Here is a 27,498-nt window from a genome sequence, read left to right on the forward strand (position 1 = left end):
GGCATGCATACTAATACCTACACACGGGTGCATAGGCATATACACGCAACATGGACATACGGTAGACGGGCACACCTGTGACACCTGCACACATGAACACATACACGTGCACGTGTACATGCATGTTTAACATACATGTGCACACACGACACATATATGAATATGCATACAGACACATGCACAAATACACATACACCGTATGTACACATGTGTGACATACAGTGCATGTATATACATGATACATACACATACCATCCACACACATGACACACATGCGTGTACACACACATCACACGTACACATTTCTGCGAAGGATGTGGAACGAAGCCCCTCCCAGCCACGGTGAGGGCCACTGCTCCCCCTCTGGGCACAGGTCCTGCGCTGCAGTGACGCGGAGCTCCCCTTCCGCAGGCCCACGCCCCACACTGGCCACGACGGACCCCAGAGGGCTGGGAGCAGGGGCCGTGCCCGGGCCCCCAGCAGGCGAGCTGGAAGGAGGGACCATCCTGGCTCTGAACAAGCCGGCTCTGCGGGAGGGTCTGCTCAGGGGGCCGCGCGGAGCAGCGAGGCAGCCCCGCAGCACCTACCGCCGGCAGCGCGAAGAAGGAGATGGCGAAGACGGAGAAGCAGGAGGCGATCGTCTTCCCGACCCACGTCTGGGGCACTTTGTCCCCGTAGCCAATGGTGGTGACTGTGACCTGCAGGAGGGGACAGTGGTGAGCAGCGGACAGGCCCAGAACAGCGGGAGGGCCACCGGCTGGCCGAACCCACCCTCAATGAGCAGAGACGCCTGGAGACCCCGGCCACCAAGGCACAAACTGTGCGGCCCAGTGAAGCCCCGGGAACCCCATGGCAGGGCGGCGCAGGTCACCCCGACCCTCGGTGCTACATGTGGCACATAGCCCGCCAGGCACACACACACAGGCCCGGGCACCCACCCCACAGAAGGCCGGGCATGGTGGCCAAGCAACCCCGGCCCCGTCACCTGCCCATCCCCGGAGGCACGGCCCAGGCCCTGATGCTGCTGGGGCCACCCGGGAGGTCCCACTGGGCCGGCCACTGGTCGACAAGGAGCTGCGCCTCGGATGGCGTGCCACGTCCTGACACCACCCCGGGGCACCAGACGGTTCATCTTTCCTCTTTTCTGAGAGCACGAGACGAAGCTCGAGCCTTCTCCTCGGCCGAGAGCCGCCCGCCCAGGCACGTGCTGGGACAGTGGCAGTGCGGAGCTGTCACCACCTCCTGCTGGCAGCTGAAGCTTGCTCCCTGGGGCCTCAGGGCCGGCCCCAAAACGACAACCTGCAGGACTGGAGCGCACCATGGCTGGGGCTAGGTCTGCTGTGGCCCCATGGTGCAGGCCGTGTAGCTGCCTGGAGGACCCTGCGGAGCTCGCTGTGAGCCTGGCGAGGGTAGCCGGGTGCCCCCGAGACACAGCTTATCCCGTGGACACGTGGACTCACGCCTGGCACGCCGGGACGGCAGACACGGTGGCCCAGGCTGTCCCTGCATCTGTGAGAGGTCTCTGCAGCCCTGTTCTGGGCACCCTACTGGGGACAGCCTGGCATTTACCCCTGTGGGGCCTCCAATCGAGGCCACGTGACAACCAGCTCGGCCCTCGCAGGCCCAGGGAGGCTTCCCACTGGGAGCAGCGCGGAGGCCCGTCAATCCCTGCCCGCGGCCAGCGCAGACAGTCGGCAGGGCCCAGGAGGCCCTCCTAACCGATTCGCCCAAAGGCAAGGACGACGGCGGCCACCCCAGCCTCCCGGGGCCGTGCAGTGCTGAGCTGCCCTGTGCTTTCCACCCGCCGCCGGGGAGGAGGGACGCAGGGAGGGGAGAAGCCCGGGGGCCACGGCTGGACAGGGACGCACACGCGTGGAGAGAGATACAGAGCCACGCACGGCACATGCGACTGCTCAGAGCTGCTGAGCAGCGGGAATGACCACGTTGCGTGGCACTGGATTATATCGACGCGCACGCTAACGCTTTGGGAAGCGACGTCTGAATCTCAAGGGAACCAGGCGGCGTGGCAGGATGGGCTCTGCTGAGACCCGCCGCCTCCAGGACCCGCCCGGGCCCGGCTGTGCTTCTGCGGAGGCTGCTCTCAAGCCGTCTCCCTCGCCGCCTGCACGCGCCTTTCCTGCGGCGTCGCCGTCCCCGGGACACGAGCGCCCCACACGCAGGCGTGGTGCACGCAGGAAGTGCGCACTGCCAGGCCCTTTGAGCACACACCCGCTACCACGCTCGGGCAGAGACCCAAACACACACACACACACACACAAACACGCAACTCAACATGCCAAGGCCACAGGAAGGCACGCGTGCATCTGCATCACGCTCACACAACACAGAAAGGTCACGTACAATGGGTGCTGGAATACACGTCTGAGCCTGACGGTCTCAGAGCACACTCGGGCCCAGACACCTTGAGAACACGCACACGCACACACACGCCCCCGGAACACAGCCCAGGTACCCTCAGTGTAAAGCCAGGCCATGCCAGGGCCACGCCAGGGCCACGGGCAGGGCTGACAGTGGGCTGGCGGACGAGGGGGCCCTGGAGCCCCCCCTTGGCACGGTGTCCTCCCCAGGGCCCTGCACCCACATGCAAGTGCTGGGCAGACATGGGGTTGTGACGTAGGGGGGCCCCTGGGACCCTGTGCCTGGCCTGCCTTGGGGGGTGACCGTCACCTGGCAGCATCACAGCCCAGAGGGGTTTGGGGGAGGTTCCCGGTGCATTCACGTGTCCACCTGCCCATCACACGAATGTTCTCTGAGCCCACAGCAAGCCAGAGGGAGCGCACAAAGGTGGCCCGGAAGGGGCTGAGCAGAGCTGGGACCTGGCCTCGCGCTCACAGGGCTCCCGCGGCCCAGAGGGCCGAGAGGAAACACAGTCCAGCCTCTGGCTCAGTCCTCTCAGGAGGACAGTCACTCCCCACTCATCTGGGCGTCCCTCTGCCAGCGCCCGGTCAGGGAGGACACGACCGGGCCCAGGAGAGAAGGGGACAGAGGGGCCACGCCCTGGGGCAGGAGCCCATCCCGGCTCAAGGCAAGCGTGGCCGACAGCACCGCCACGCGCACTCCCGCCAGCGCGAGGAAGCGCGTGTCGCCGTCCAGACAGAGGAAGGTGCGGGAACCCAGCTGTCCTGGGAGCCAGACTTCCCAGAAACTTGCAGAAATGTACGTTCTTCTTTCAGTATTTTTTTTGTTTTGTTTTGGAAAATGTAACTTTTCATAAAATTATTTTACTTATGTAAACATATGAGCCTATTACTTTAATAAACATGGAATCATTTAAAGAATTTCTCAGTTTTATTAGATGTCGAGTATGTGACCCACACAAACACAAGCCCCTGTCGAGCAGCTAACTTGCCCCAGCCTGCTGGCCCCCTCCCCACGGAGATGGCCGCCAGGGACAGACAGTGCCACAAGCCAGGTCGCCAAAGGCTCGGGTGAGGCCGTAGCATGAGGAGCGAATGGCGGGGGTGCCACCTTGGGCGTCCAGCACCAGGGCACCTGCTGCCTCCGCCAGCCACACGACTCGTGCTGGCGCAGCGCCTGACACCACTTAACGATATTAAATTATTTTAGAATATTTAAAAATGATTAATTTTTAAATAAAGGTATCATATTTTAACTTTTCTAAGAAATCTAAATTAAAGCAAAAAGTCCATAACGAAAGGGGAAGGAGGGGCTGAGGCCACCTCTCCAGACACGACTGCTCAAGCCGGGGTGTCGTGGCCAGGTCGGGGCCCACGCCTGCTCTGGGCGGTCAGCGGAAGCCGGCACAGGCGGGAGGAAGTCTGGCTCCAAGGAGTGGCCTGGGGCGGGCGCCCCGCTGCGGAGGGCACACGCGGAGGCTCTGGGACCTCCCGCCTCCCTCGGACCCCGCCACAGACCCTCCTCGTCAAGTTAACGACCGCCCTTCTGAGGAACCGGCCCCTCCCCACAGTGCTTCTTGTTTTCCCCGAATCACGGACACAAGCAGCTCGGGACGGGCCGTTTCACGGTCGCTGTGCTGGGAACGTGCCGGCGGCCGCCGTCTAGAACGCAGATCTGCAGGTCTCCTGGGCCAACGAACGGAGAGACACGGACCACCGTGGTGCTTTGCCAGGGCGCAGGCCGCATGGGGGCACTCGTGCCCGGGACAGGAACTGTGGGGTGACCTGGGGTCCACACCGTCCTGGTGGGGCGATTCCACCCGCCTGTGCGTCACTGTCAGGGCTCCCGAGGGCAGGGCCAGCTGGGAGAGGGGAAGCCGTGGACAGAGGGAGGTGGCCGGGCGGGGGCAGGACTGTCTCCAGGGCAGCCACGGCAGGCTCGGCCTCCCTGGGGCTCCGCCGGGCCAGGCACTCAGGTTCCGAAGGGGACACCCAGTGTTGGCCCCGCACGGGGCTGCCCAGGAGCCCACGGCCTGGCTCATGGGAGGAGCCACGCGGGGACCGGTGCTGCCACGTGGGCGCCGAGGGGAGCAGTCGGCAGGCTCGCGCTCTCTGGGCAAAGACGAAAGCAAACACACACCCCAAAATAAACCTGCCTCCTTTCAGCGACGAAAAGTCAATAAACGAACACGAATGCACAGGGGCCTCGGTCTTGTCACACGAATTTATCTCACAAACCCTGGAGCCCCGGGGCCTGGCAGGTCCCGCGTCCTTGCCCTGGGGTGGCGCAGGCCGCCGCATCCCGGCTGGGTGAGGACGCATGATGCTGCGCTGAGGGGGAGGGGGAGGGGCTGTGCCCGGCGCCGTCACGAGGCCACCGCGTGAGTCAGTGCCCCTCGGTCCCCTCTTCCCAAGCAAAACCGGGAGCCCCACACGGAGGCGGCCGGCGAGGCTGTGCGCCTCGGGTGCCACACGGGGCACGTCCACCCGGCAGCGTCGCTGGGCTCAAGGCCCCACGTGCTGGTGGCCCAAGTGGCTGCATCCTGAGGACTCAGCTCAGATGTCACCTCCTCAGGGGACACGCCACGGGGCCACCCACACAGCACCCCGTGCCAGCCACAGCGCAGAGAGCGAGACCAGGGCTGCCTGGAGCCCGGGCGGTGCCCAGTGCGGAGTGGACCCCACACTCTGGGCCCGGACAGGGGACTGGCAAACGGTACGGCCCAGCCTCCCCAGGAGGCCCCAGCGCTGAGGGAAGTCTCCGTGGCAAGAGGACCAGTTGCTGCCTCTGGGATCGTGGTCCCCACAGAGCCCTCCCAGCAAGCCCCACGTCAGCCCAGGAGGCAGGCTGCCATCTGCGTGCTCAGCAGATAGGGAAACCGAGGCACAGAATGACGCTTTGCTTTGCCCCAGTCTCAAGGCCTGTTCACCGGTGCCATGGGACTTGCCCCAGAAAACCGACCGTAGCCTCCCCACCCACCCTACCGCCTGGGGAGCCAGACCAGGTCTGCCGCCAGCCACCAGCTGTGCCCAGGCCCTGTGGGTCCCCGGAGTCCAGGACTGAGAAGGCTGGACAGGCCGAAGCCGCACACCCCGCGAAGGCACGCCCGGGGAGTGGCAGGGCCCACCCCAGGACAAGCAGGGCCGACAACTGTGACCGGACCATAGCAGCCCCAAACCTGTTAGTGTGAAGTAGCTTCCGTAGGCCATCAACTGGCATTTGGCTTTGGGGAATGCCAAGAGACCCACGGCTGGCAATGTCCTTCCAAGATTTATGACCAGCCTTTACGACCAGCCTTACGTGTCCTGGCTGGGCGCCCGGCACCCCAGGCTCTCTGCGTGTTCACTGACTGAACGCCAGCGATCCACAGAGGTAGGTGTGTTATCTCACCCGCACGTCACAGATGCCCAGAGAGGTGGGGTAACCTGCCCGGGCACAGGCTGGTCAGTGGTCGGGGTGGGAGGTCCGGCCCCCGTCACCCCACCTCTTCCTGTTTCAGCGTTTCACGATGCAACTTTCTTTTCCCTTCTGCTGAAGAGTAGCTGGAAAGCTCTGTCCAAGTCTCTGAGCCCTGAGACTCCCAAGGGCTCACCCTCTACCCCAGGAGGAAATTAATCTCTTATGCCACCCTCCCTGGGCCTGCCACGTCCACACAGAATTCCCACAGTCCCTGGCCCGGGGTCAGTCGGTACAGGATGACAGACCTGCCTTGTGGGCTCCTACTCATCCTATAAAACCTGGCTGTAAAGTCCCTCCTTAGGGAGTGCTCTCTGGCTGGGCTCCTGCAGACCCTGTTCGCAGCTGCGCAGCAACCCCACTCACAGGAAGGACCCAGGTCTAGGTGGGGTCTGCGTGCTGGGGTAGGGGTGGGGGCCTCGCCCTGCTTCCCCTGGCCCATGGGTCTTCCCCAGCCTAAAGGGAGTCCTGACACTAGCTCTTCCCGCCGGACAGACACACAGGGCTCGCATGTGACTGTCTGGGGGGCCCCTGCCTCTCCCAGCCCGCGCCCATCCCCCATCCCTGCGAGCAGGCCGGGCCAGGATGCAGGACCCCGGGAGGCAGGACCTGTCTGAGCCTCCAGGTGAGGAGCGAGCGAATAGCGAGCCGTCAGACTCTATTTTAAAAGGTGGCTGAGACGTAGGGATGGGATTCCAGCTTTTTACTCTCAATTCTAAATTTAGACGCAGGGGCAGGGGGGTAAACAGAGCCCAGCAGCCTCCTGTGTGCAAAGACCCCCGGGCCCTGAACAGAGGAGCCCGTGTCTGCAAAAACTGCTTTTCCTCTGCTCAAACTTGAACACAAACAAACGCATTTTGTTCCAAGGGCAAAGAAAAAAGTCTTAAATCCTCCCCAAATGCCTCGGCGGCCAGGCGCGGGCGCCACGCTCAGGGGGTGAAGGAGGGCTCACATCCGAGCTGGCGTCTCCACCCTGGGGAGGGGAACGGGAGGGGTCGCCCAGCCACCAAGCCAGCACCTTCACCTGACAGCTGTGGAAACTGAGGCCCAGCAAGTCCTGGGACAACCTGCGCCGGATGCGTCCCCCTCAATTCATGCCCCCCGGGCCCCTTGGAACGTGATCTTATCTGGAAATAGGGTCTTCAAAGATGTCATTAAGGATCTCGAGATGCAATCGTCCCAGCCCATCTGGGGGGGCCCTAAATCCAATGACAAGCGTCCCTGTGGGAGAGGAGAGAGGCACACGCTGAAGGGATGAAGTGGCCGTAAGCGCAGGGACACCGGGGCCACCAGAGCTGGAAGGGGCAAAGAGAGGTTCTCCCCGAGCCCTCGGAGGGAGCGTGGCCCCGCCGACACCTCGATTTCGGACTTCCGGCCTCCAGACGAAATCACTTTCCTTGGTTTCAGGCCAACCAGTTTGAGGGGCTGTGTTGTGGCAGCTCCAGCCCTGTTTTAGGGTACGTCTGAGGAGTGAGGGGTCCAGAGTGCCGGCGAGGCCTGGGACAGACACGGCACGGAGATCGGAGCGGCCTGGCCACCAGGAAGCCACCCCGCCCGGAGGCGGGCCTCGGCCGAGACGTGGCTCTCCGTGGCTCTCCCACCCGTGTCTGTCCGCGTGGGCCAGGCGGGGGTGAGGGAGGCCGGGACAAAGGAAACCGAGAGGAAACGACTGCTCAGGGTGCAGCTGCAAACTGGCAACTGGCTTGGAAGCCCCATCTGGACCGCCCCGTCTCGCGTTTCTCAAGTTCTGTTTGTCCGCAGAGCGCCAGGAACTCAGCCCATAACTCAAGCCGCAGGAGCTGCTCCCCCCAGACAGCTGCAGGGGCAGCTGAATGGGAGCCGTTTGCCCCCCGAGCCCCAGGCGGGGGGCGGAGCGGGGGGAGCCAGGGCGGCCAGGGGCGCGGGGCCCGGCGGGAACAATGGCCGGCCCAGGGCACACGGTGGCCGAGGCGCGGACTGCAGCTGACAGCGCGGGCCGGGGCACCGGTGCCAAGCCGGGCACAAAGGGGCCGTGTTCCCGGCCAGCGGGCGGATGTTTGCACAGGTGTGGGAGTGGAAGCACGGCTCTGCCACGGGCGGGGGCTGGGGAGTAGCCTCTGCTGCCCGCAGCTCCAGCGGGCAGCCAGGAAGGCGGGCAGGGCGGCACGGAGGCTGGGCACCGCCTATGGGCCTGCGCGGGCCGTCACCCACTCACTTCTGCTGTGCTGTGGCCCTCACCTCCCCACCCTCCCGGGGGTCCTCCCGGACCCGGGCAGCCTGTGCCCCACGCGGGCCTACCCTGCCCGCTCCCTGCAGGCGAGCGCCTTGCCTCCCCGACCTGCTCAGGCCTGCCACGCCGGGGCCTTTGGGGACACGGGACACGGGCCCCAGGAGGGCAGGCAGAGGCCGAAACCAGGGCCTGCCTCAACCTGGGAGCTGTGTCAGCACATCCTTGCCTTCCCTGAGCAGCCTGGCATGTTGGAAGCTTCCAGAAAACATGCTGACTTGGCCCGTGTCAGAAACCCCCTCCAGGCGCCGGCCCTCCCTGGGGCACAGGAATCGCAGGGCACAGCCCGCCCCACCCAACGCACTCGGACGGGTTCCCTTCGGTGGCCCTTCCTCTCTGGAGGGGCCTCAGGGACAGACAGGCCAGGGCCTGACACGGCTGCCACGTGTTCACCAGAGCTGTCCTGCCCACTCCCGGGCCCTGGCTCCCCCCATCGTCGGCTGCCCCTCTCTTCTCTCCTCAGCCCCAGCCCCGCGGCTGCTACCTCCGTCCTCGGGGGGCCTGAGGGGCCTGGAGCTGAGCAGAGGAGCAGACTCGGGGCAGCGCGTGGGGCAGAGCAGGGGCAGAGCAGGGGCAGCGCCGTCCCTGCCCGGATCCAGGCCCAGCAGCTCACCTGCCCCTGCAGCCGCGGACACAGGGGTGGGCTAGGCACGGACGGACTTGTCCCCCCGGCCCCGCCCTCCAGCCTGGAGCCAGCCGCTCCTGCTGGGGTCCGTGTGTTCCCTGTGGAAACGACCCTAAGGTTTTGCATAATATACGAAAGCTGATTTTCTCTGGAGGATTTGAAGGCCGTGCGGGCAGCAACCAATTCCTTCAGGGACGCTGGCGGCCCAGCCTCCCGCCTGAAAATGTGAGGCCGGCATCCTCTAAGCCCCAGGAAATGAGTCCCAGGCCGGAGCCCCAGCGACACAGCACTCGGGCTGCCCCGGGTGGCTGGAGCCCATCTCTGCACCGGCGGCCTCCGGGCCCGGGGCTGCGCTTTCCCAGGCGTGGCCACACCTGCGCTGCCGCCCGGGCCAGCTGCAGAGCTCACAGGCCCACGTCCACGGGAACAGACCCCTTTCCCTCCCGAGGCCTCTCCACCCGCCACGGTGCTTTCTGTTTGCTATTTCCAGTCCCGCTCCCAGGCACAGGGCCAGGGAAGACCCTCGGACACACAGGGCACGCACCTGACCCCCCACCCCACACCTGCACCACCCAGGATGGGCGGAGGAGGGACAGGCAGCCCAGGACCCAGCCCGGGGGACGGCAGGGACCACAGCCACACAGGAGCCAAGACACTAAGCCCCCCACCCCACATTTGAAGCACAAGTTCAAAGAAGAAAGCTTTAGAAACGTCGAAATGGTCGACATCAAAACGGTGCCTCCAGAGCAGCTGGCGTGGGGCGTGGGGCCTGCCGTGGCTTTGGGAACAGACACGTGGGCAAAGGGGGTGAGCACCCAGGCAGGAGCCCTACCAACGAGGCATCGGATCTCAAGAAGCCTGCGCCCCGCACCCTGCCCCCTCTGCCCGGGCCCACGTGGCCTCAACCTAGGACCTCCCCCGCCCCCGCGGGCCCCGAACCGCCCCGCCTCCCACGCAGGTGGCCTCAACCTAGGACCTCCCCCGCCCCCGCGGGCCCCGACTTACCACCCCCCACCACAGCGCATCTGCGTAGCTGCCAAACTCGACGCGGCCTGACTCGTTCACTGCGTCCTTTTCGGCCAGGTACACGAAGTACGAGGAGAAGATGAGGCCCAGAAAGCCGATGTACAGGGTGGTCACCAGCTCCTAGGCCAGCAAGTGGACACCCGTCAGCCTAGCCTCCCGCGCAGACGTCTCGCCAACGCCACGGCCGAGAGGGAACGACGCCTACCAGACGGCTCCCGCCGGCCCGAGCACGTCTCACGCGTGGACAGCAGACCTCAAAACCACCCACCGCCCACAAGCCCTGCCCGGTGGGAGGCTCGGCCCTGTGACCGCCCGGCTCGCTCCCCAAAATGGGGCAGAACCCAGAGCTGACAGGGACCAGCAGAGCCTCAGTGGGGTGCAGCCCCCGCTCCTTGGAGCCAGGGACCTCACAGCCTGTGCCTGCCTTGGCCCCGGGAAAGGGTGTCAGTGGCCTCGTCTGCCCTGGGTTTTTCTCGACCTGCCTGGTTTTGGGTTTCTGAGTCTCTTGGATATTTTTTCTCCTGTATGTTTCTGTCTTTTCATCTGCCCCACAGTTCTTTGTCCCCAGCTCGAAGGGAGGTGGGCGTGTCATCAGCGTGGCAGGCCGGGATAATGGCCCCGTGGGTGTGGGGGCAGTGTCCCCCCTGGACTCGGGCTGGGCGCCTGCTCTGGGATCCCAGGCCCCGTGCACGTGCCCCGGCGCCCGGTCCTCACGTTGGGGCAGAGCCACCCTGGTGCAGCCACACTGCGCTGTGCCCCCCACGCCCATCTGGACCACACACCTGGCGGTGGATGAAGACCACGGAGCCCAGGAGCCTCCAGGTGCCTCCCTGGCGGTCCACGTGCAGCATCCGGAGGATCTGGAGGAAGCGGATGCCCCTGGGAGGGAGACAGCGCGGGGCTGGGAGGGGCACGCTGGTCTCAGGCGTCCCTGCTGGGGCCTGGAGACCGCAGGTGGGGTGAGCGTCCCGGCCCGGCCGGGCTCCCACGCCAGGAGGGGGGACTCTGCACATCTACTGGGACGGGACCGTGTCACCTCTCAACTCCCCCTTGAGCACAGCCCCTCGCAGCCTGGCTCTGAATCTGCCGCTGACCACGGGGTCAGGGCTGGGGCCACGCACCTCCACATCCCTCGGTCCCCAGACCGCCTTCTGAGGGGGCCTGGGGTCACCCAGTTTCAGAGGAGCAGGCTGTGCCCCAAAATGGTCAGGTTACCGCCCAGGTCACAGAAGCCAGGAAGTGCTGGGCCGGGGCCCGCAGCCACCCCAGCACACTGCTCCCTGTCCCTGGGAGAAGCGGGGACCAAGGAGGGTGAGCACGTCAGAGCCAGGCGGTCGGGGTGTGAGACCACCGCAGCTTGGAGAGGGTGCTGGTGGCGGGCCGGCCCCCTCCTGCCGCGGCGGCAGGCAGCACGGCGGGGCAGCTCGCAGCGCAGACACACCTGATGGCCGACGTGGCGAACACCTGCCCTTTGGAGCCCACGCAGAGGACCACCATGGAGGCCACGACCACGATGAGGTCTGCAGGACATGGGAGGGAGCAGCTTGTCACAGCCGTCACCAGCCACACCCTCCGCCCGCATCTGGGGGAAGGGCAGGTCAGGGCAGAGTGCAATGACAAGGACACGACACACCTCGGGTGGGGGTCGGACAGACCCAGCCTTCCCTCCTGGCCACGTGGAACCCCCACCCCCACTCCAGCTCGGGCCAGGCCTCGTGCTGGGCCCTGCGAGCAGTCAGACAGGACGGAACCTCAGGCCTGGGCCACGGTTCTCAGGCTGCTGTGGCCGGCCATCGAGCCACGCTGAGCGAGGAGGGTCCCGGGAAGCTGTGAGGGACCCCGATCCCATGAGCAGCGTCTCTGTGCAGAGGTGGCCCGGGGGCCCTGCGCCTTCACAGGAGGTCAGAGTAGCTGGGGTCTCCCGGGGGCCTCCGCCACGTGGTGGCCGTGACGTGGGTCCTTCCCAGTCTGGACACCCGGGGCTGAGCCTCCGCGGGGGGGCGGGGGCGCGACTCACCGATGATGGAGATGGGCTTCCGGGCGAAGCGCAGCCGCCCCCAGATGCCCACGTACTTGCTGCGGCAGCCGGCGGACCAGAGGCGGACCACGTACTCCGTCCCGAAGAACGCCACCAGGACGATCTCCTGCAGGGAGAGAGGGAGGCAGGGGCACTTCACGCAGGGCTCTGCCGTACCCAGCGCCGGGCCTGTGACCTGCAGGACACCGGGAGCCTCTGCTGAGGGAACCCCACGGACAGCAGGCCCCGGTCCCAGCGACCACCGGAGCAGGAACCCTGGGCACCCCCAGTGAGAAGCGCCTTCCCACCAGCCCCGTGTCTGGGCCTGGCGCAGCCACCCCACCCTCGTGGGGACCCAGCACAGCCAGCCCCACCACACCCCGATGCCTGGCAGACCCGCCCAGCTGCCCCTCGACTCCACCGAGCCCGGAGGGAGGAGGCTCCCAGCGGAGTGAATCCCACCCCCGGGGTGCTTTGGGAGCCTGAGCCTCGGTTTCCTCAGCTGTGCAACATGGATGGCGACAGTCCCTTCTTGGTGGGCTGAGGTGGGGTTTATGGCCACGATCAGTATTTAACGTGACACCTGTGAGCGTGGGGGTCCCCGCGGGCCTGTATGCCCAGCCTCCAGCCAGCCCCGGCACGCAGAGCCCCCCAGGGAAGGCGAAGCCATGAAGCGTCCCCCCTCAGGCAGGACCACCCGTGGCCCTGATGGGGAGCCATCCCCAGAGGCTCTGCCCGGCTCTGAGCCGACCGACTGCCCAGCAGGCTGGTTCTCGTTTTGATGGACGTCTTAAAATCACTTAACCTAAGCAGGTGGGAGCGCCGGTTGTGTCTGTGCCCTAACATAGTAACGATTAGGGTCGCTCTCCACGGCTGCGCCCCACGTGACCCCGGCCTGACACTCGGGGAGAACCCGTGAGGGAGCCTGCGTCCAGATGCAGGGCGTCCCCTCTGGGGACACGTAGGAGTCACTCAGAACAACGCTGACCCCCAAGTCCCGCCTGCCGGGGAAGGGCCCGGTCAATTAGCATGGCGCGGCCGGCAGGCTGGGGGTGGGGGGCAGAGGAAAACAGCCATTTCACCATCTCCAGGCCGGAGACAGCGGGACCGAATGTTTGCTCAGAGATAAAATTATCTCCACCGCGATCGGCCTCGCGAGCTCTCTGGGGCTGGGCGGGCGCCCAGGCCAAGGCCGTAGCGGGACCCCAGGGCTCGCGCTCAGGCAGCGATGGAGAGGAGGGCCATTGCCCCCGATTCAGGGGACAGCACCTCAAGGCCAGCGCCATCCACAGAATGGCAGGGCGCCTCCCCGTGGCTCTGGGTGGGTAGGCCGGCCCAGGCCTCGCAGTGCAGACCTGGTGGGTGGTGCCCTAGCTGTCCTCCAGGCCCAGGCCCAGCTGCCTTTGCAGACCAGGCCCTGTGCACAGCCCAAAGTTGAACTAAAGGGGCCACAAGCTCCTCCCCAGAACCTGCAAACATCCGTCCCTTCACAGGCCCCTTCCCTGCTCAAGCAACTGCCATGGCTCCCACCGTCCACACCACACGGTCAGGGTCTGGGACTGCCACCCCTTCCAGAGACTCACAGACCATTCCCCCAAGAGCCTCCCACTGGCCCCAGGTGCCCCCATGCCCTGGGGGCTCCCCTGCCCACTGCCCGCCTCCAAAGACCCCTCCCCTTCTCAGGCCAGCTCTGCACCCTCACCCCCTGTGGGAGCCCTGCCCACCACACCTGCAGACGCAGGGTCAGCCTGTTCCAGAGGCCTTCCCTCAGGGACACCCTGCATCATCCAGCCCCTCAAAGGGCCTCTCGGCAAGACCCACGTGGTACCGAGCTGGGGCCAAGGATGCAACGCCACGGACGTTGATGGAGTGTGGTCGTGATCTCTGCCCCGAGATATGAGAAGGGCCGTCCTTGGGCCGAGGAACTGAGGATCTGCACTGAGACCACAGTCAGACCAAAGGGACAAAGAGGCCCCTTCTGCCCAGCTGCTGTCCTTCAGACCAAAGCAAGGCCACTTCCTGAGTGCAGATGGCTTCATGGACGAGGGGCCTCTGAGCTGGTGCAGACCCACACAGCCGCTGGCCGACCCTGCGAGGCAGGCCCGCGATCACGGCCCCCCCAGGTTCTGCCGAGGAGGGGGAGGCTGGGAGAGGCCAAATCGACCACCCAAGCCCCACAGCTTGGGGAAGGGGGGGAAAAAGCAGGAAAAAAGTGCAGGAAAAAAGTGCAGGCGTCCTCAGGTTGGGAGTGGACGCTGGTGAGCGAGGCCAGTGCCCGCCGTGGAGGCTGGCCACTCGCGCACAGGCATGGCCTGGGGTGCAGCGGATAGCGGGGCTCTGGGACTGGCCCTGTCACAGCAGGGAGCGTGGGCGCAGGCCAGAGGCAGGAGGGCCTCAGCGAAGGAAGCCCAGACATGAGATGAGGACGACCAAGAGCTGCCAGTGCCGCCGGCCTGGCCCAGGGTGCGACAGGGCAGCGGGTGGGGGGGTCGCGGGTCCCTGGGGACAAGTTGGGAAGACAGGCCTGGGCCACAGAGTTCTCAGCACCACTTGGTCACCTCGTGGACAGCCAGGCAACCAGAGGAAGCTGGAGTCAGGTCTGGCTGGAGGGTGTTGGCCGTGGCAGCCACATGGGTACGAGATGTCCCCCAGGAGGACGCAGCACTAGAGCACCCTCCTTCCTCCAGACCAGGAAGGAGCCCGAGAGGACGCCCAGTGCTCAGGAAGGCGGCCACGCCCCGCCAGGTCTGCCCCTCCCAAGCCACCTTCACAGCACGATGGGAAAGATGCAGGGAAAGGGGACAAACACCACGTGGCCTTGGCCCACGCAGCCACTCCTCCCCGCGGGACCCACACGGGGGACTGCGCGCTTTTCTAACAAGGCCCGGGAGCCCGGATGAGACAGGCCTTGGGTCAGTCTCCTGCCCACGTGCCAGCCGCCCCACCCCACGCCCGGCTCTGCTCTGCCACGAGCGTGGACCCAGATCGACTCCGGGCTCCTCCTATCCCCCACCTGGTGGGGGTTAGGAGTTGGCTGTCGGTGGTATTCTTTGCGTGATTTAAAATGACTTTAGAAAACTAAGTTTCTAACAACTTTAAAAAAACAGGCAAAGGACTTGAATAGATGTTTCTGTAAAGAAGATACACAAATGGCCAACAAGCACACGAGAGGCTTAACGTCACTGATCCCTAGGAAAACGCAGATCAAGACCACAGTGAGATGCCACCTCCCTGCCCCCCAGGACGGCCACGAAACGTAAATTAGTAAACAATACGCACCCTCGAGGGCTTGCGCGCTGGGGGAGGAGGGAGAGCGGCGCGGCAGCTCCTCAAAACATCACACGTGGGATCGCCATCCGCTCAGTTTTGCCGTGAACCTCAAACTGCTCTATGAACAGTCTATGGAAAAATATACTCCAGGAAAAAAGAGAATTACTGCACGACCCAGCAATTCCACTTCTGAGTCCATCCCCAGAGAACTGAAAGCCGGGTGCAGAGAGCTCCCTGTCCCCGTGTCCACGGCAGCACTGCTCACGGCCGCCACAGGTGGAAGCCACGCAGGTGTCCACGGACAGGGAACGAATGAGCAAAACGCGGTCAGCCCACGTGGCGGGATGTCATTCAGGAAGAGGAATAACGCACTGACGTGTGCCGCGCGGATGGACCCTGAGGACACGGCGCTGCGTGATGGGCCGGACACAGAAGGACAAACGCCGTGTGACCCCACTCGCGGGAGGCCCAGAGTCGTCAAACCCACAGGAAGGAGATGGCGGGTGGGAGGCTGGGGAGACGGACGGGGAGCCAGCGTTTCACGGGGACAGGGTTCGGTTCGGGAGGACGGGAAAGCCGTGGAGACGGAGGGCGGCGCCGACTGCCTGGCGTGAGCACGCCTAATGCCGCCCAACTGCACTTTCAAAGAGCCGAGGTGGTGAATTTTGTGTATATTTTACCACAATTAAAAACAGAACAAAAATGGTTGTCAGGGGCTAGGGGACGGGTGGACGGGGTGAGTGCGGATGGGTTACAGGGTCTCCTTTTAGGGAAGGTTCTGGAACTACACAGAGGTGGTGGTTGTACAACCTTGTGAATGCACTAAATGTGGCTGTAAGATGGTCGAAATGGTGAATTTTATGTTACATGTCTCACAACAATAAAACGTGTGCCTCGTGGGGCCCTGGCTCCCGGCAGGTGCTCCTGGGCTCCCCCGTCAGGTCTCTGCAGAGGGCCCTGCGGTGGCCCCGAGGCTGCCGTGCCCCAGGCCGTCCCGGAGCTTTAGTTGCCGATCTCTGTGGGCCGCTGTCGGTCCAGCATGAGAGGAACTGAGCACAGTGATCTGTCAACTGCGCAATGGCCGGCGGGCCTGCGAGTCTCTTCGCGACAGAGACGGGGAGCGAACGCCAGGTGGTGCAAAGGGCTGGACCACGGCGCCGTCCCCTTCTCCGTGGAGGCCCTGGGTGCCAACCGGGACGCACTAAGGCCGCTGCCTGTCACTGGCGGCTCCACTACCCATACCGAAATCTCGTCACCCGCCAGACACGTGACCCTCACCCTCGACCCAGAGGAGGTCAGTGGGTGACGCAGAAGGAAAAGAAAAACCTGACAGTCTCGGAGGAGGAGACACGCCGTCACGTGCAGGCGCACGCCAGCTCCACGCTTGTTTTCGGTGCTCTGGGGGAGCAGCAGCACAAACAGCAGATCTGCCCAGATCTGCAGGGCCACGATAAAGGCCGAGCAAAGCAGGTGCTTATCTGGGCTTCTATCCGCCTCCGAGTGCACAAAGGGGGAAAGGTCGGGCCTCGGCGCAAACATTTCGAAACCGGCTGTGGAACCATCGCTCACCCAGAAGGATGAAGGTCGACGTGGCTGTCTTATCTATTGTTTTATTTTTATCAGCGGGCGAATCCGCATCATTGGGGAGATTTTCTAGGGCTCAACGTGTTTTGAAGTTCTGTGCTGCCGGCAGGGGATGATTTAGGAGTTCCGAGAAGGTCCCGCTCACCCGCCAAGTGTGCCCGCGGGCGACAGCGGGGCGGCCGGAGGCACCAGTCAGGCCAGCCACGCGCTCCCTGCCTTTCCAGGTGGAAGAATTTTTTTATTTTTGGTGACCATGAAGGAAGCCTCGGACCCTGACTGCGATCACTCTACTGTCTCTGATGTTACTGTTCTGTTATCTTTTTAATAAAAAATTAATTTTAGTGATGGCTGAAAGAGTAGCTCCTGGACTCCTGAGGGCTTAGTGCTGAGCTCGGGGGCTCAAGGAAGCAGAGGCGCGACCCTCCCAGCAGCCTCGAGCCCCTCCCAGAGCCAGGAAGCCACCCGCCCCGAAGGCAGCCTGGACGGGAGGGCGCTCACTCTGAGGAGGGGGATGTGGGGACCAGGGGATGGGGTCTTGCCCCCTCCCACTGCTGGAACCCTGTGGGCTGGGGCTGCCTGAGCCAGGCCCGCCCCTGGGGGGGGGTCCACACAGCACAGGACCCGCTGGCGGGCTCTGGGGCCAGCTGTTCCGACTCCACGCGGGCCCGTAAGCCGCAGAGCGCGCCAGCCTCACGTTCCCAGGAGGGTCAGCTGGCCGGAGGGCACAGCGCAGGCACGCAGGACGCTCAAAGGCCCTTTGTTCTGGGGCCTGCCTGTGGCCAGCTGCTCCCAGCCTCCAGCCTGTGCTGAGAGCCCGTGGGCCCCCCGGTGACGTGCCGGGCACAGCTGGAGCCCTCAGTCCACACCGGCTGCCTACGGTGGGGAGCAGCAGCCCCCACCCTGCCCAAGCAGCCCGGCCCGCGGCAGGCGCCGTGGCGCAGTGGCCAGGCCCAGGTGAGGTGCACGGGCCACTGGCTTGGAGGAGGTGGCCCAGCCACCTGGTGCAGGCTCTCCTGTTGGGGAGCTGACCCCTGCCCCGCCACGACCCCTCCCCTGTCAAACGCCCCCTTACGTGGGCGCGACTGGGGCGCCATGGCTGAGCCCTCCTGCCAGACCAGCACTGGATCCCGCTGCTACGCCAGGTCCCTCAGCTCCTTGAACGTGCAGCCACGACCTTGAGAGGCCCCGTGTCCCGCCGAGCCCTGGACGCACAGGTGGCCAGGAGCAGGCCGGAGCCCTGGAGGGCAGGACACCCAGGCCAGCGAGGTGGGGACAGGGGCCGACCAGGCCCAAGCGCCCCCTCCTGCACGCTGGGAGACAAAGGTCGCTGCACAGGAAGTGGATGGCTCAGAGCTCTGTACCTCAGTGTCCCCATCCGTGAATGGGGGCCGCACCCCCTCCTGGGGCGGTGGGGAGGGCCAAACAAGAATAACCCACTCAGGCCTGTGGAGATGCTGGCAGAAAGTTCTAGAAGGAAGGATGGTGTTTAGTGCAGGGAGGGCTTGTGAGTGCAGGTGGGGGTGATGACACCCCGGCGGAACAGAGGAGCCCGGGGACCTCACTCCTGTCCTGGGCCGCTCCAGCGTGGAGGCCCCCGAGCCGCTACGCCTCCCCCCTCCCCCGTGTCCTCCCACGCGCCGCCTGGGGACCCACTCAGCCTTCAAAGCACTGCACGGCCCCTCCCTGTGCAGCACCCCTCGCCGGGGACCCGTCCTCTCCTCCACGTCTGTCTCGCCCAGAGCTCCCGAAAGGCAGGGTCTGCCTTCTCCACCTTGGAAGCCCAGCACGCCACCCGCCCTGGTGCCCATGCATCCCGCCGGTAGGGGACAGAAGTACCTCCCAGCCCTGTCCCCAGGCACCTGCCTGGGCGCAGAGGTGGCCAGGAGCAGGCCCGTGCCCTGGAGGGCAGAGCGCCCAGGCCAGTGAGGGCTGTTAGATGGGCTCAGCAATCCAGAAAGACCTGCAGAGCCCCGAGCCCAAACGCCACTCGTCTGGGGAGCTGCCTTCCTTGCCAGGCAGCTCCGGAGCTCCCGGTCTGGGTCCCCCACCCTGAAGTCACTGGGGCTTTGGGGGTCCTGGCCGGAGGAGGGTCTGGGAGGTCCTCCCCGGAGGCTGGCAGGAAGCCAGCCTCTCCCTGACTTCCCACAGGGGCCCCGCGAGCAGTAAGACAGTGGGGGAGGTAGAAGCCTTTGCCGGGAAGGGGGCCCCAAGGACAGGCCTTCCCAGCTCGGCCGGCCGGTCTCCGACCTTCAGAGCACGATCGGCCAGCTGCTGTGTTCCTGCCCCCACTTGCTAAGGGGATTGTGATTTGGGGGTGACTCTGGGAGGCACGGAGCTGCTTTCCCCTGAGAACCAGCCCCACCTGCCAGCTGTCCAGGGGGCCACGCTCCCCACGGAGCAGGAGAGGCCATGAGGCTTGCCCGGTTGTCATGGGGACGGGCATTCCCATCCACCGGGCAGCCGGGCCCTGCAAGTGGGCGACAGCTGTCGTCTGGTCCCCACCCCGGACACTACCCCAACAGGTGGCACAAGGCACTGTGTCCACCATGGGCTGTCTGGGGAGGCTCTCGGGAGGCTAAAACCACAGGGCTGGCCAAGAGGGCTGGCCACTTCCCCTGCCCCGTGCTTCACATCCAGCAACCACCTGGGGGATTCCTGGGGTGCTGAGCCCAGGAGCTTCCTCCCTGGGCCCCCCGGCAGCGCGGCCTCAGCCTAACATCTCACCACAGCTCTCTACACGCCTGGTGGCCAACGCAGCAGGGCCTTGGATGTCCCAGCTCACGGGCGGGCAGCATCTCTGTGGGTGCCCCAGAAAGGGCCTCTGCGGACGCCAGTGCCATTTCAGAGAGCAACAAAAGTGCAGTATTTTAGCTCAAGGGACACTCCTCAAGCAACCTTCCCTGCAGGCTGGGAGATCCCGGGTCTCCAGCCCCACCTCCCTCCTCATCCGCAGCTCTGGGGGCAACTGCAAGTCCTGACGTCTGTCACTCAGGTGCTGCAGTGGCCTGGGCAGAAGGCAGCGTGGGGTGGCCGCCACGTGCACACGTGTATCGGTGGGGGGTCTTCTCAGGGCAGACGGGGCATGAGGCCAAAATCACACGTGCGGGCCGAGCACATACTTGGGCCCATTATCATAAGGACCAAATCTCTCCTAGGATTGCCGGCTTCCGGGCCTCAGCCTCTGAGTAAAGGCCGCCCACCCACGGCGGGGGAGACGGCCGGGCCCCTCGGTAAATTTAATTTCACATGTACTGCCGGGGCCTTACCAAGACCGACTAGAGTTACACGGGTTTCAGGCGGTTTAACGAGGTGCCTCCAGCCCTGGGACCCAGCTTGCTTCAGGGGAGGGCGAGCCAGAGGCGTGGGGGTGCCCACACGCTGCCCACTTCCTCCCCACGGGTGCTCTCGGGGGCAGGAGCAGACGCGGGCCCGGCAGCCACCTGACACCTGACCAGGGCGGGAACGGCGGATGGTGCCGGGCAGAGGGCCCACAGGCCGGCCCAGCTAACCCCTGCCCAGAACCGGGCTTATCGGCAGATTCTGATGAAACAAAAACTATGTGACACTCCCACCCGGCCCGAGACCCCCAGGACACTGACTCAACCCATCACCTGGCAAAGGGCGGGCACCCAGGAGGCACTCGAAAAACTTGTATGTTTACACAATACACACGTATATGCTTTATTATTATTTTCCCTCAATGGATGAATTTCAATCCAGGTGGGGAGACGTCTGCAAACACAAAGACAGCAGCAGGGCTGTGGGCGACCGCATGAAGATGGCAAAACGAAAGGTCCTGCGGTCAGTGTGGGGGCTGGGCGGGTCTGGAAAGTGCCTTCCTACCACGCAGGGGGCCTCCCAGAACCCTGGCGCAGTCCGCGCTTCCCACACCCATCTCTTCTTCGTGACCGTCGTTTAGGAGAGTGTTGCTTAATTATCGAATAGTTAAGCGCTTTTTAATTTTTTGCAATCTTTTAAGAATTTATTTCTAACTGTATTGGGTTTTGATCAGAGCACACGGCCAGTTAAATCTCAATTCTTTCAGCTATGTTAGATTTTTTCTTTTTAAATAGTCACACAAACGACTGGTCTTGTAAATGTCCTATGGGCACAAGGAGACAAACATCTCCATTGCTAGGATCCAGACTCATAGTGCTGGTTTTAAAACACGCTCCTGAAAGTCTTGGCCACTGCTCCCACTGAACCTGGGCTCTGTGGCAGGTTAATCGAAAGAACGCAGCAAGGTGACTCCAGTGCAGTCTCCAGGTACCTCCTGTCTCCTGGACTGTTCACTTCGGGAACCGAGCCATGAGGATTCCTGGCAGCCTACAGAGGCCTTGTGAAGAGGAGCCTCACCAGCCGTCCCAGAAGTGGCGCCTCCAGACCCAGACGACACTACACAGAGGAGGGACCAGCCACCCCCTGAGCCCCACTCAGACTACAGATGGGCGAGCCCAGTCGTGGTGGCTGTTTGAAGATGCTAGATTTGTGGATGGTGTGTTATGTGGCTCTAGATAAAAAGAAGTTATTTCAAATTACTGTTAGAAACTGAAATTGCTCACAACATTTAACTGTCCCCATCCTCACTATGTCCACTAGAATTGTCCTATTGTGAAAGAGGTGCACTAAAATCCCCATAATCTAACCCACTTTTCCTTGCATATTTCTAACAGTTTTTGCTTTACATATTTTACGTTGTTTGACGCCTTAACTTTACAAGTCAGTCTTCTCCAAAAATAGTGGCATATAGCATGTGTATGTGTCATCTGGGTTTCAGTGTTGGTGTTAGTATTGTTCCTCTTGGTTTTACCTTTTTTTTGCTTGAAGTTTCTTGGCATCTTTTGCTTTATTTTTCAACTGCCCATTATCAGTTTGCTTTACTTAATTCTCTCGAACAATGTATTTGTTAAAAAACAAAAACAATTTTGGTAATCCTCTGTCTTTTAATAGAAGAATTCAGGCCATTTACATTTAGTGTAAAACTGGATACATGTCATTTGATTCTTTCCATCTTTATATTTGCTATTTTACTTCATTGCTTCTTCCTTCTCTTTACAGTTGATCGGTTGACTAATATATTATCCATTCTCTTCTAATCTCATGGATTTGGGAGTTTCACTGAACTCTTTCATTCCACTAGTTCCTTAAACTCATAACCGAATCTGCTACTATTTGAAAATAGTTTCTACCACAGTGTTTTCCCTAAGGCTTCCTCCCTGGCAAGATAAGAATTTGTGTGTGACTTCATTGGATCCCTCTGCCTTCATGCCCACTGATGGCTTTTTGGGTAAACAAAGCAACCTCCAGCATGGCTTTTGTTGTTCAGGATGGGCGTGGCAAGCTGTTTCTCAAAGGCCAGACAGCATTTTAGGCTCTGCAGGCCACATGGTCCCTGTTGCGATGACTCGACTCTGCTGTTGTAGCACAAAAGCAGCCAAAGGCAATACAGTCACAAGCACACGTGGCCACGTGCTAATAAAACTTTATTTACACAAACAAGCAGCTAGGTTTGTAGGCCATGGTTTGCAGACCCTTGGGTTCAAGTATCCTCTGACGGGTCAGTGTTGTTATGGGCTGAACTCTGCACTCCTCCCAAATTCACATGTTGAAATCCTAAGCCCCAGGACCTCACAGCGTGACCATCTTTGGAAATGGGGTTGCTGCTGATGTAATTAGTAAGATGAGGTCATAAGGATCCCGTACAACTGGTGTCCTTATAGAAAGGAGACATTTGGACATGGACTCACGCACAGGGAAGACGCCGTGTGAACGTGATGGCGGAGATTGGGGTGATGCATCTACAAGACGAGGAACCCCAAAGCTCGCCAGCAAACTGCCGGCAGCTGGGGGAGGCCTGGGACGGAGTCTCCCTCACTGCCCCAGCGGGACCCACCCTGCTGACACCTGGATCTCAGACGTCTGGACTGGGAGAGGGGACAGCTGGCACCTGCAGGCTCCAGGCTGCCACCAAGGCCCGGCTGGAGGGCTGGACAAGGGTCCCTGGAGAGGTACAAGCCACAGGCCTGAGGGCCCGAAGCGTCCTCCTTGTCTGCAGGCGTGAGGCAGTGCACTCTTCTTCCCTGCAGGGGTATGTTGGCCCCCTCCCCATCCACGGGGACACAGGGCTCTGGTGACAACTCAAGATGCCCGCAGAGGCGCTCCAGGCCACCCCGGCAGAAGCAGAGGCCCAGGGGCAGGTGGGTGTGGGGACATGCAGGCCACTGAATAGTTAAGGCGGCAGGTGGGGGACGCTGGAGAGCAGGCCCGGACACCCCCAGCCCCACGGTGCGGCAGCTGCCCTGCAAATCGCGCCCAGGGCCTCGCACACGTGGGAGCAGCCAGGCCGGCCGCCCTGCGGTTTGTGGTGGGGGAGCCGGTGGCCCAGAGACCGCCGCCCGCGGCAGACACCGGGAGCCGCCGGCAGTCAGCTTTACACGTATTTAGAGCAAATCCCCCATCTCCCCCAGGCAGGGCTATTTCCGTCTCCAGGCCAGTTAAACGGGGATTTGCTCGCAGCCGGGCCCCCACTGCCGATGGCTGCAAACCCCAAAGACGTCCCGCCCTCTCAGGGCCACCTTCGCGGGGGCTGGGGTGGGACAAAGGGTGGAGGGGATGTAAGTTTATCTGCCAGGAGCCCAGCTTCTAAAACGTCGTACTTAAAAATTTCATCAAAACTCGAGGTTTAGCGAACCAAACAGACTCGGGGAGAAGCAGGCCTACTTCCGGTTTGGCCGGAGCCGAGGCGGCCCTGCCCCGGCCGGGGGTGTGGCCCGTTGACGCCAGCGGAGGCTGCGGAGTCGGCAGCGGCTCGGCGCGCAGCGCGGGAGGGCGGGGCCGACGCCACGAAAGGCCGCGCGTGCGTGTCAGGCGCGTGCGTGTCAGGCGCATGCGCGCACAGGCCCGTCCCGGTCGGCTGTTGACCGCCGGTGGCGACTCTGATGCCACAAGTCTAGAGATTTTAACGGCAGGCGGTGAATTTAAACAGTTTTTTTTTCCTTTCAGGAATGTTTTAAGGGATTGAGAGGAAATTGTGCACGGATTTTGCTGTTTTAAGAGCTAATATGTGAACAACTTCAGAAGGGTGTATGTTGTTTTAGGGCTGAAGTTGACACAGTAAACGGCAGAGACAAAAGCAGACTTGTCATGGACTCAGAGGGCCCGTCTCCCTGAGCTTCATTCCTCTGAGGGGGCCGCCGTCCTGGGGAGTGACGCGGGAAGGAAACAGCAAAAGTCTGATCTTCGTCCCTGCCCCTGCTGTGTCCCGTCCCAGAACCACGGGGCGGGTGCCCGGCGGGACCGCCAGCAGCAGATGGGACCGGGAAGGAACCTGGGCGGCTCCGAGGCTAAAGGCCCCCCACTCCAGGTCCTCTCTTGGGGCGTCCAGGAGGGTCCCCCGCAGAGGGCTGCTTTTGGACGTGTGCACACCCCACAGCCCCTAAGCCAGCCGGAAGGATAGCCCTTCACAAGACGGCCTGTTTTCAAATTTCAAATACCTTCAAACACACAAACTAGCAAAACCTAGTCAAGAAGAAACAGACAGCCTGGACAGCCCTACAGCTCCTGGATTTCTAATGAAAAATGTGCCTGCCAAAAGCACTCCCGGCCCAGGTGGCTTCACATGTTCTATCAAACTTTAAGGAAGAAATAACAGCAACTCCACGCAAACTCTTCCCACAAACTGAAGAGCAGGAAATACTTCCCAGCCATTTCCCAATGCCAACACCAGACATCACAGGCAAACATACTACCGGTGATACCCCTCACAGCACAGATGCAGACATTCTCTGCAAAACTGCAGTCAATCCAGTCTGACAGTACATGTTTAAAATGCACGATGCCCAAGTGGGCTCGGCGTTGGGCGAGCAGGGTAGCTTCACTGTTTGAAAATCGATCGGTGCAATTCACCGTGTTAACAGGCTCAGAAAGAAAAAGACGTGATGATCTCCATAGAGGTAAAACAAACAAACAAACAAAAAAGCGTTTGCCAAATCTAACAGCCATTCTCAACACACTCGCTCTTCTCGGCGCACTGGAAGAGAAGCAAGTCTTCAGCGTGAGGCAGGGCACCCACGAGCCCCACAGCCCGTCCGCGAGGCCTAGACGCCGTTCCCCTTCACGCGGGGAGAGGACGGGGCACGTGCTCTGTCCTCGCGGTCCGGTGTGGTACTGGAGCTCCTACCCAGCCAGAGTATCGAGACAAAAACAAAAACCAAAAAGCATAGAGACTGAAAAGGAGAAAACAAGACCGATTTTCCTTGGGACAACCTGATCATCTCCGTAGAAAATCCTAAAGAACCTGCAAAAAAACAAAAATGAAAAATGAACTTCTAGAACTAACATGCAAGGATAGCAAAGTCACAGGAAACGAAGCCAAGACACACAAAAAAATTGTGTTTCTACATCCCAGCAACACAATCCGAAAATGAAACAGAGAAACAATGTCATTTCAGTAGCTTCAAAACCATAAAATACTTAGTAACAAACCCAACAAATTCTGTGCCAGGCCTGTGCCTTGAAAACTACACAGCGCCAACGAGTAGCGTTTAGAAATATCTGAGTGGAGAGAGGCTGCGTTCACCCATCTGAAAACCCAGTATATTAAGACATCGTGCGTGACCCTCAGCTTCACCTACGCGTGCGCCATGCGGTGTCAGTCAAATTCTAGCGGGGTATGTTGCGCAGAAATTGACGAGCTGATTCTAAGATTTACACGGGAATGTGAAGGTCCTGGCAGAACAACACACTTTTGAAAATGAACAAAATTGGAGGATTAACAGGACCTGATTTCAAGGCTTAGTGTAAAAGTCACAGTAATCAGGACAGTGTTTTACTGGCAGAACAGATTACAAAGTCCAGAAATCGGACCCACACACATGGCCGACTGATTTTCATCAAAGGTGCCAAAGTAATTCAATGGAAGAGAAGTCTCTGGGACGACTGGATAACCACATGCAGAAAGAGTTAACCTCCGTCCACATACCTGTCACCATATATAAAGTTAAACTTGAAATGAATCACAGATCTAAACAAGAAACGTGAAACTACAAAACTTCTACAGAAAACAGGAGAAAAAGCTTTGTAACCTTGGATTAGGCAAATATTTCTCAGACAGAACACAAAAAACATGAACCCTAAAGAGAAAAAAAAAAAAACCCTGATGAATTGGACTTCGTCGAAATTAAAAACTGCTGCTTTTTTGAGAGATGCTGTTAAGAAAATGCAAAGACACCCTTGCAGATTGGGAGAAAATGTTTGCAAAGCACAGATCTGATACGGGACGTCTCGAATGCTGACGCAGCTCTTGCTGCTCAGAAACAAGAAGACAACTCGGTTATTCAGACCAGCAAAACACCGACCAGATGCTTCCCCAAAGGAGACGTGTGTCCCACACCACTGGTCATCGGGCAGATGCAAGTTATGACCACGACGTGACGCAGCGACAGGCCTCCCGGAATGGCGAAGACTTAAAAAGCAGACAACGGGGCCGGGTGCGGTGGCTCACGCCTGTAATCCCAGCACTCTGGGAGGCTGAGGCGGGCAGATCGTTTGAGCTCAGGAGTTCGAAACCAGCCTGAGCAAGAGCGAGACCCCGTCTCTACTATAAAATAGAAAGAAATTAGCTGGACAACTAAAAATATATAGAAAAAATTAGCCGGGCATGGTGGCGCATGCCTGTAGTCCCAGCTACCCGGGAGGCTGAGGCAGGAGGATCGCTTGAGCCCAGGAGTTCGAGGCTGCTGTGAGCTGTGATGACACCACTGCACTCCAGCCTGGGGGACACAGTGAGACTCTGTCTCAAAAAAAAAAAATCAGACAACACTAAGTGCTGGTGAGAAACTGTTGCAGCCACGGGGCTCGCGGCATCTATGCTGAGTGGACACCAGCCTCCCCTTCCGCAGCGCAGTCTGGCAGTTTCTTAGAAAGGGAAACACACGTCCCGCGTGCGGTCCAGCAAGCCCACTCCTAGGGATTCACCCAGGAGAGACGAAGACAGATGATTACTCAGAAACCTGTACACAATATTCGTGGCAGCTTTAATCATAACAGCTGAACACCGGAAATAACTCAAATGTCCATCAGCCTGTGAATGGATAAACAAACTGTGGTACATTTTATCCTTTCCAAATAAAAGGAAACAAACTACTGAATGCAGACCACGACATGGATGAACCTCAAATGAATTATGCTAAGTGATGGAAGCCAGGCGCGGCGGCCGCATTCTGTGGGATTCCATTCACATGACGCTCTGGAAATGGCGAGACTATAGGGACGGGAATCGTGTCCGTGTTACCAGGTGCGGGGAGGGGTCGGCTGCAGAGGGGCACAGAGGAACTTTCGGGGGTGATGGGAACATCTTGGATCTTGCTTTCGGGGGTGGTTCTACGGCTGTAAGTATTTGCCAGAACTCATCAAACCGCACACCTGAAGGTGAAGAGAATTTTCCTGTACATAATTTAAACCTCAAACCTAAATTTAAAATCAGAAATCAGAAAAATAATAAGCCTAACCTGAGAAATGTATGCGTCAATCGATAATTTTTTTAAGTTAATATGTTAGGAGAGAGGAGCTAAATCAAAGATTTGGTCTTAGAGATTAAAAAAACAAAAAAGCAATCTTGAGTCAGAAATTGGCATCCAGGCTTCAAAACCCTGCGGCTGCTCCGTCCTCACCAAGCCCACCGAACTTGGCCCGGCCTCCCCCCGCTGCCACCTGGACCCATGCTGGGGAACGCGGCGCGTCGCCCCTTGGAGAGGCCTCCCTGTGCGTCCGTCCCGGGTGCCACGTGCTGCGCGGGGCCGACCCTCTCCACCCACCACCCTGCTGGGGTCTCCCCAGGGCGGCTCAGGCTCCATCCGAGTTGTGCCGTCCCCTGGG

At 61.2% G+C, this 27,498-nt stretch overlaps 1 protein-coding gene across 1 annotated transcript in view; it reads right to left on the minus strand.

The window, feature by feature from the left end:
• Positions 1-27,498, minus strand: part of KCNQ1 (potassium channel, voltage gated KQT-like subfamily Q, member 1) — a 352,730-nt gene that overhangs the window by 294,413 nt on the left and 30,819 nt on the right. The window contains exons 5-9 of the mRNA XM_012664952.1: positions 11,770-11,896; positions 11,194-11,272; positions 10,535-10,631; positions 9,732-9,872; positions 588-698 (exon numbers count right to left, since the gene is read on the minus strand). Of these exons, the coding sequence (XP_012520406.1) occupies positions 588-698; positions 9,732-9,872; positions 10,535-10,631; positions 11,194-11,272; positions 11,770-11,896 (555 nt within the window). The remainder of the gene's footprint in view (positions 1-587; positions 699-9,731; positions 9,873-10,534; positions 10,632-11,193; positions 11,273-11,769; positions 11,897-27,498) is intronic.

Source organism: Propithecus coquereli, unplaced genomic scaffold (assembly GCF_000956105.1).
Source record: "Propithecus coquereli isolate 6110/MARCELLA unplaced genomic scaffold, Pcoq_1.0 Scaffold120, whole genome shotgun sequence".
Lineage (NCBI taxonomy): Eukaryota > Metazoa > Chordata > Mammalia > Primates > Indriidae > Propithecus > Propithecus coquereli.